We start from the raw sequence: 8,899 nt of genomic DNA, 5'->3' as shown, positions 1-8,899 counted from the left end.
GAGATACAGAAGGTCAATACGCTGTCTGTTGTTTGGGTTTTCAATTCCACATTACCTACTGTGGCTGATTTTATAACACATACACTGAAATGCTAGCAACCAACACTGCCTTGCATAGTGGCAGTGCTCACCTTACTCTCTCTGGCTCTGAGCTGGAAACCTAGAACCCTTAGATGAAACACAGGGCCATTCTGATCTTATACAGACAAGATGTTCTGAAGCTTCTTTTCCTCCCTGCCGTTCAGCAGCAGAACCACGTCAGCGTGGCTGGGCAGAGGGTCAGCCTGCACCTTGTTCGGTGGCTGTGCCAAATGAGGCCTCCCCCAGGGGTCCACCCTTCCCAGCCAGGGCCTACGTGGGCCGGGTGCTTCCCCGCCACGGCAGCAACTGCACTCCCAGCTGCCTTCCCTGAGCCCAGACTGGCTCATTGCACATGACAAAGCAGCCCTTGCCCTGAAACCAGGCAGCAGTGTTACTTTAGATTTATTTAATTCTCTAGAAAAGGTTTGCTAGAAAAGCCCCTTCACTGACACGGTTTCCTTCTAAGTCACCCTGGTCTGAACTTCTGCCCCTTCCCCCTCCCACCCTGAGGGAAGCTGCAAGTGCTGCAGCTCAGGAAGGAGAGCTGCTGAGACCCTGCAGAAAGACGTGCTTTTCTCTCACAGGCACATCCCACACTGCTTTGTTTCCCCCTCCTTTTCCTGACGAGCAGCCCAGGTCATCCCTGCACACGGGACATTACCTGTTGCGGGGGTCAGACTGCTGCAACTGCTCCTGATCTTCCTCCTTTTTTCTCTTCACAGCTGCAGCAGCTGTTTGCTGGGATATCACCCCTCCTCTTTCCTCTTCCCCCACCCACAACGTCACTCTTTTGTAGCACTAAGCAGGAACAGTACTGCACTTCCGAGAAGGGAGTTTCTAACCTCAAATGTCTCCACACTGCCAGCCATGCTCCTCACACAGCCTAGCCCACCCTACTCTCACCTGGACCAGCCTAGCCCAGCCTATCTTAACCTAACTTAGCCTACTCTACCTTACCCAAGCCTAACCTAACCTTGCCTAGCTACTTCAGCCTAGCCAAGTTTAACTTGATCTAAATCTAATTTGGTTTCTTGCCTGCACCAATAAGCTACTCCGTAAATCCCACTAACTTTGTCTTCCAAGACAGAGCAATATTTTGAGTGATCACTCAAACGCAACTTTTTTTTTTTCTCTTCTGGTTAGATAATCAGTGCTACAACAACGCTAACAGGGAAGGCTGGCAGCATAGCATAAAGAGGGCACTTTACTTCAGACAGAGGAAATAATTTTCCATTTCTTGCCCAGAAGTATCTATTAATTCATGCTCCTGTGAAACATGGACACTACTGACAGGGGAAATGCGTATGTACAAGATTCCTGCTGCCCTTAAGTCTTCTGAAATCTCAATATAAATTAGATGAAAATCATCAACAATTATTATTATAATATATAAACTGCCTTCCGGCAATCAATATTTTCCCACTAGCACTCACGTTGAAGCATATCCCACCTCACAGGAGGTTTAAAATTTAGTACTGTGAAAAAGTCGCCAAGGACATAACATAGTAGGATTTCGTGCAAATAGTCCAAGAAGTCTGGGGGATGCTGTCCTACGTCTTGTCTGGAAGCAGTGTGGAGCAACCACCTCCATCCTGCTATGTCCCACAGAGGGAAGAAATCCCTCCCTCCATGGCAACGAGCTGATATCTCTTGGGGGGATTCTGTTTTCTCTGTTTTCCCTGGCTGTGTCTCCCCCGTGGTACCTCCATGGTAGGGTCACACAGGCATGCAGAGCTCTCCTGCTGGTGTGGTACTCTCTTCTACGTTTTTTCTTGGCTAAGTATTCCTTTCTCAGGAGAAAATAATAGATCAGAATTAAACAGATGTTTAAGAAAATAAGTTAAACAAATGCTTATTGAAATGCTCTGCCTCAACAGAGCATTTTGCAAGCTTTTGCAACACAGCTCCTGCGCTGCGTGCCTCTGGGAAGTCGACTGGTGTAACTAACCCTGTCAGCAGCTGAGATCATGACTGTAATAAGATCCAGCAGCTGGCAGAGAAGCAATTTTCAAATACCAGGACAACGTGTAAAAGCAACAAAGGCTCATCCAGCTTCATGATTTGCAAAATCCATTATGAATAAGTGCCAAGTTAGTACTCCTACGGAAAACAAGAGCACCCGCAGTTCCTGATAGATGTGGTCTTCATGCCCTCCCTCAGCACCAGTGCCAGTCACCAACAGCAGAAACCAGCAGGAGGCATTTCAAGGAAAAAAGTCCCACCCCATCTGCTTGGCTTTCGTCATCTGTAACCAACCTTTTGTGTTTGCTCCAGGATGGTCCTTCTCTACTGTAGGCAATGGGTATTTTAGAAAAAGCAGGCTTTTTCTAAAAGTCATGACTTTTCTTCACCACTGTCCTGCAGCTGGAGTGGAGCACAAGGAAGGAAAAGAGGGGCCAGAGACAGCCTTCTTGTAGCTCATACCCAGATCTCCCAAAGTTACCTGGAGGACACATGACACCATTACTCTCTTTACTTGTTCCTTCCTTGGAGTCTTTCATGGGAGCAGGTGATCTGCCCTCTAGATTAACCGTGACACTCAAAACCTGCCCTACAGCTTGATAAAAATAGATTGATTTGGGTATTCACTATTTTCACTGATCTGTCAGACTATATGCTACTATCCTAAATGGAGGTAATCAGTAGAAGACTTTCAACTATGCTTTCAGCATAGGAGAAACATGCAAAACACGTTTCTGTAACTCAGCGCTATCCTTTTGCAAGGGCTCTCTCATCAGGCCTCCTAACTCCCTACCAGTCACTTTTCAGCAGACGGGTTTTGCAGAGGGAGGCAATGAAAGGATCAACTGAGTATCAAAGACCTACCAAGCTCTGCAGTGAGTCATGAGTCTCTGTGCTCCATACTGGGATGAGAACAACAGACCCGTCAAATCATCAGGAAGAATTAATGCTCAGGGAAATTCCCTTTTTTTGGCTTTAGCTATTACTAAGTCACTTACTACAGAAGCTGTGTAATAGTTTTCAACACTTTCAGGAGACACCCTGCTATGGGGAACTCAGAAGGAATGGGAAATGTACTGGTGACCAAATCCTTTCTGAATACAGTCAATAGCTGTGACAGGCTTTGAACCTTGCCCAAAGGCAAACAGCATGAGTTCAGCAGCAGAAATTTTTTAGTTTTAACTATTAAAAATTATAATCTCAATTAAGGATCTACAACAGCCAATATGAGCTCTACACAAAAAGTGAAGACCAGAACTGAATCCATCTCTAAGTCGAGGAGATCTGAACAGAAAGCATATTAATTTCTTAATGAAAGAACAGCACTTTCATAAATATTCAAAGCAAAACAGGGTTGGGTGGGTTTTGTTTGTTTGTCTTTTTTGGGGGGTTGTTTATGAGGTTTTTGTTGTTGTTGTTTTTGTTGTTGTTGGTTTTGGTGTTGTAGAAGAAAAACTTTCATTTATTTAAATATGTTTGTCAAGATATTTCCTTTCTAGGAAAATTAGCTGTACTCACAGTCCTCCAGCTAAGTCCAGAGGAAGCTGTAAAGGCTCTAGCCTGCCAAGATAAGAAAGCTGGGGAATACAGCATTCAGAAAAAGCTAAAGTGAGTAGACATCGTAGTAACTGGTGTGAAGGGGGCAGATATACTGCTTGGAATCTTATTATTTCTTCTTCTTAGTGTGGGTTTTGACTTTGCAAATGCTGTTCTAAAGTTATTTTGCGGAGATAAACATTAATGGCTTTTCTGTACACTGCCGTATTTTCAAAAATCAGATGAGGAATTTGACTGTTACTTGGATTGGGTCTCAGGCTGTTATTTGCTCAGAATTTTGAATTATTCATCACTGAAGTTAATATCTGGTTTCAGAACCCCAATCTGAAAGAGTCTGAGTGCAAGAAGGCTGGTTCTGGAGAATCAATTCACCCTGCTGTCTTTTGCTAGGAGACACGAGGAAGGACATGCATTTCTCTGTGCTCATCTACTCATGAAGTACCATTGCTTCAAAACTAGCACTCCTTCAATGAAATTAAAACAGAGGACACAGAGGTTCATGTGTGCTGGGTTTTGGCTTTAGTATCATACAGGGAGAAGAGGCATTCACCCAGGATGCAACTGATGAGGAAGCTAAATTTGTTTGGAAACAAGGTAGGCTCAGCTGCGAGTTGGCGCAGAAGGGAGGGGTCCCACTGCAGCACCATAGTTGCCCTCCAGTTTGTAGAGGTGGCTTCAGCCCCAGAGTGGCTGCAGGCTAAGAAGGCATTGTCTTTGCTCTCCCTGTCAGAGTTTGCTCCTATGGGAACTCTGTGTTGAAAAGAAATGCTGTGCCTTACCAAGATTTCTTGATATAAATATGGAAAACACTGGTATAAATGACTCACCTTTCCTACATTTATAATATTAGATTATTTTGTATATAAAACCACAGTCACCATATTGGGAAGTATCAAGTTCTTACTTTTTCACCTTTTATGCAATGCATGAATTTTCTAAAGGAAAGTTACTTCCCCCGTGAGCAGCTCCTGCTCCTCTCTCCAGTCCACATCTCTGATCAGAGGGGTTTACAGCTGTCCTCTCTACCTGCAAGGGCTAATCCTGGATAATTGTTTGGGAAGTTACTCACACAGGTTTTGTTATACTTCTCCCCTCCCCCCCCCCCCCACTTCATTTGGTTTTGTTCTCTTTCTCTCTCTCTCTTCAATTTAAAAATGAAGTAAAGGCACAGTTTGCAGAACATGCTAAACCTGTGGAAGAATTGCTTTGGACAGCTGTATATGACTGCGACTTCTTGTGAAAAAAATCTGCCACAGTAAAGTCTGGAATAAGTACTCTGAAGGTCAGCTGTAGCTACTCTCATGTTTCATGTCATTTACAAGGCAGTTGATTCCAGTCTCATAAATATACTCCTGGAAACAGACTTTGCATAGATTAAATCATACACATTTTCATTAAATTTTCTAAAAAGTGCAGCATTGCACATGTAAAAAACATGCTCTGAAACTAGCCATGAAAAACAGCCACAACTGAGAATGTGGGACCGGAATCTGTGCAGCAAAGCACTAGTGTACATCTTTTGTGAAAACGTGTGGCATTTTTTTACTTATAAGCACTCTCAGCTTGGAAAGATTTTGTTTGTCTATGTTAAATTTTCTACCTGGATTTAAGTCTTCATGTTCACAGTTTTATTCATTTCCATTTGAAAATGATTTATATTCAAAACAGTATTTTACTATAAATGTCTTAATTTCCAGAAGAATTCTAAGTGGAAAAAATATTGGAAGGTTTCAGGTCAAGGGCATCATATACAGCTAACCTGGTAACACAATGTTGATAAAATACAGCTCGCTCCAAAATACTATAATGGCAAGTGAGAGAAAGGATCTGCTGACTCTTTACATTTCTTTCTTTATCTTTCTTTCTTTGCCTTATAAACTCTCTACCTTTCTTTGAAAAACCAAAGAAACATTGTAAATACTGTTTGGCATTTGCTTTTTACCTCTTTTTTGTCCAACAGCCATGTCTGTACCAAAGTCTCTATGCTTACATGAGTCTTCGAGACACTGTCTTTTTACAAATAATTTCTGTAACCTCACAGATGACTGAAAAGTAACTGAAATCAAATGCTGGTTTGCAAGCTCATATCCACTGTCTCTGAGATCCTCTTCCTTTCTTCATCAATAGTTCATTTTTCTTTAAAATCCCTTCTGTACACCCAATAGCAGTTTATTGACCAATAGGCAGCCCGGTGATCAAGAGCTGAAATGCTGTCTTGCCAAAATATACACACATTTACCTGCAATTCTTACACTTGTCTATAATCTCACTTTGCCCTCTAGTGCCCACTCTTGTTTTCTGCACTGTAAAATACCCCGTTGACTGGAATACTTCAAAACATATATCTACTTTGTGATTATTAAGGATAATTGTGAACCAGAAAGGAAGCTTTTGGGGATGAGAATTTCTGAATAATCTGTGGGCTATGAATTAACATCTTCCTACTGCAGGAAAGTGTGGCAATCCCTCATGAGAGGGCAGTTGAAGATATTCCATTCCATTTCCATATTTCAGTAAAAATGGGGCTGTTTCAGTATCAGTTTACTGCATTGCAGAAGTCTGCTAGAATGTCACAACCAGAAAACTAAACAGGCTGAATGTCCTTTTATTATACAGGCTTGCAGAAGTGCAAAAAACAAACAAGCAGTTCATGCAAAAAAACAAACAAGCAGGAAATCAGATTTCCAACAGTCTGGCAGTGGAACTACCCCAAGTGCTGTTGTTACAAAGCACAAAAAAATCTTCAGTTGTGGTTTTTTGGGTGGGATCTCACCCTTTTGTCTTTCTGGTTGTGCCGGATCACGGTAGCGTTGTTAGCAGGTTTTCCTTCTGTTATCTCAGCTTCAGACCTGGTACCTATAGCTGTCATCATTTCCTTTAGCTTGCATCCGTAACTGGCAGAGAGGAGAGCATGTCTACCCTGCAAAAGAGACCTCTGTCACAGACAGTAATTGAGATCTGGACGACCATTGCTATTGTTCTTGCCAGTTCATTTTTACCCAGACCCGCTTTTATTATTCGCACTTTGAATGCTACTATTCTGAATGGCTACAGACCACGGAAAGCTTTCAAATGTCTCATGACCAGATGCTAAAAGCAATCCCCAGCAATTTCAGCCCTCTGGGACTGAAATTTCCTTCTCTTAAGACTTATTTTGCCATCTCTCCCCTACCTCTTCATGTAGAAGAGGAGAAGCCTGTGCCCAGAGATGATCAGCTTTGGCCACAGGATACAGCTGCTTTTTTTGGCCCTCCTTTTATTTATTTTTTGGTAATCCAGCCGATACGTAACTCTGTATTTGCTCTTTCTAACATACAGCAAGCAGCTACAGAAAACACAATTATTTGAAATGGAGTTACCCAGGGACAATTTCTCAAGCGTAAAATCCTATCTTATCCTCACAGAAATCAGTGACTTTTGCCCAGTAGAAGTAGTTTATTTTGAGTAAATTGTTTATATTGCTATTATTAGTCAAAACTATGTGGTCTAGGGGGGAACTTTGCTGGAATACTAACAGCCGCATGTTTCTGTGAATGAATTTATGAACAAATGGCAAGAGGCAGAAGATTTCATGCCACAAGAAAGCATGGCTCCAAATGAAAGTGAACTGGAATGGAATCAAGTCTGAGATTACAGCAGCCAGGAACAAATAGGATGTGCCATTGGCTAATGTGGCTTTCGGATAGTTTTATGTAGAGCAGTTATTTCAGATAAGCTTGTGAAAGAAGTTAAAGTGAATTGGAAAGTTGGCAGGATGGGGAAAAAAAAAAAAAAAAAAAAAAAAATTCCCCAGATAGTTAGAGGAGGGAAATGTAATTTAACTAAATGTAGTAGCATGCAACTGACAAGTTAATGCAGAAACTGTAGTTATTGCAAGCAATTTTCTGCATAGACAAATTCTTCTAGAATTACTTTATCCCTTTGAACAAAGCAAGTGTTAGAATGCATCAAATCTGTAAAAGGAAACATCCTTGAAAGAGAGCATACAAAACTTGAAAGAATAATAAACAGCATCAACTTAAACCAGGACCATTTACATAAACTCCTTCCCATACAGTAACCTCATATGAAAAATCACATGAATTATTTTACAGGTAGTGAGCACATAGTGCTTGCCAAAGAGAAGTTTACCAACACTGAACAATATATTACATTTAAAAAAAAAAAAAAAACAAAAACAAAAAAACAACAAAAAACCATTAGCAACATTATCATTCAAATATGATCAAAGTGAACTAGAAGAACTGTTCCAAGATAGATCATAGTATTTAATTTTAAAGCTAAATTATATCAGGTCAGAATCTTTGTACCTTACTTGTAAAGCTTCCTTATGACTTTATCAATCAATTGAAGACATCTCCTCATTTCTGCACGGCTGATCTCCCAGGAGCACAGGTTGTGTTGTTTCTCTTTAAGAAAAGAGTCTATCTTTTGGAAATACTTTTTCAGTTTCAGCTTGTTGACTTCTTTACTCCAAAAATATTGAGTCTGTTTCTTGATTATGCATGCCTCCAATTGCTCAATTTGCTGATAGAGTCCATTTTGGAATTGTTCTAGAGCTGCCCCATCCCAGGCAGCTAGAGTCAGATTTTTGCTAAAGATATAGAAGATGTGTTGCAAGATTTCTTCAATGGCTACTTTAATAGTTTCTTTCTGTCTGGGTTTTAGAACCTGCTCAGGAAATCTGAAGGACATTTTCTCTCTTAGACACTGTTGAGGAAACCGTTTGCCCATTTTGTCCAAAAGTTGCAGGCTGCTTTCAATCACTTTTCTTTGCTGTAAAGGAAGGTGATTACAGGTAAGACTTGAGATGGTGATAGTGCATAACAGAATGAGGCCAATTTGTGTCAAGCCAAAAGTGTACATGATAAAGATAAGCTGTGCTTCTCCTTTCCTGTACAAATCCCAAGTGATAGGCTGGATTGCTCTGAAGGTCACTCATAGGCTCCTGTTTCTCCAAAGTCCTGAAATTTAACTATTCTGTGAGAGAAGTTTTCTTTCATCATTTTTTGGTTTTTAAGGTTTTCCCCCTTGTGTACGCTTTTACACTTACCAGTTTCATTTTCGGCTTTATGACTTCATTGTCTTTTTTTTTTTTATGGCACTTTCTTTTTATTTCAGCTGAATATGAAAGAATGTGTACCTTAGATCATCAATTCCCTCTTCTCCAAAAATTCTACAGTATTATACAAAGAATTTAAAAGAATAACCTACAGAAATACCTTTAGTTTCTAAATGGTTTAGCAGTGGGATAACAGTGAAACACAGCACTGTCAATGTAAAGTTGAAGATCTGTTAA

At 40.9% G+C, this 8,899-nt stretch overlaps 1 protein-coding gene across 1 annotated transcript; it reads right to left on the bottom strand.

The window, feature by feature from the left end:
• Positions 1-6,477: 6,477 nt before the first annotated feature.
• Positions 6,478-8,514, bottom strand: LOC306957280 (interferon kappa-like; the record flags this gene model as incomplete). Its single annotated transcript, XM_079548673.1, has 2 exons — positions 7,916-8,514; positions 6,478-6,520 (listed from the first exon to the last, which is right to left on the bottom strand). The coding sequence occupies exons 1-2, from the start codon at positions 8,464-8,466 to the stop codon at positions 6,478-6,480; spliced, it is 594 nt and encodes a 197-aa protein (XP_079404799.1). The 5' UTR covers positions 8,467-8,514.
• Between the last annotated feature and the right edge of the window lie 385 nt (positions 8,515-8,899).

Source organism: Tetrao urogallus (assembly GCF_951394365.1).
Source record: "Tetrao urogallus genome assembly, chromosome: Z".
Classification (NCBI taxonomy): Eukaryota; Metazoa; Chordata; class Aves; order Galliformes; family Phasianidae; genus Tetrao; species Tetrao urogallus.
The sequence above is the reverse complement of the archived record's forward strand: the minus strand, read 5'-3'. Positions and strand labels throughout refer to the sequence as shown.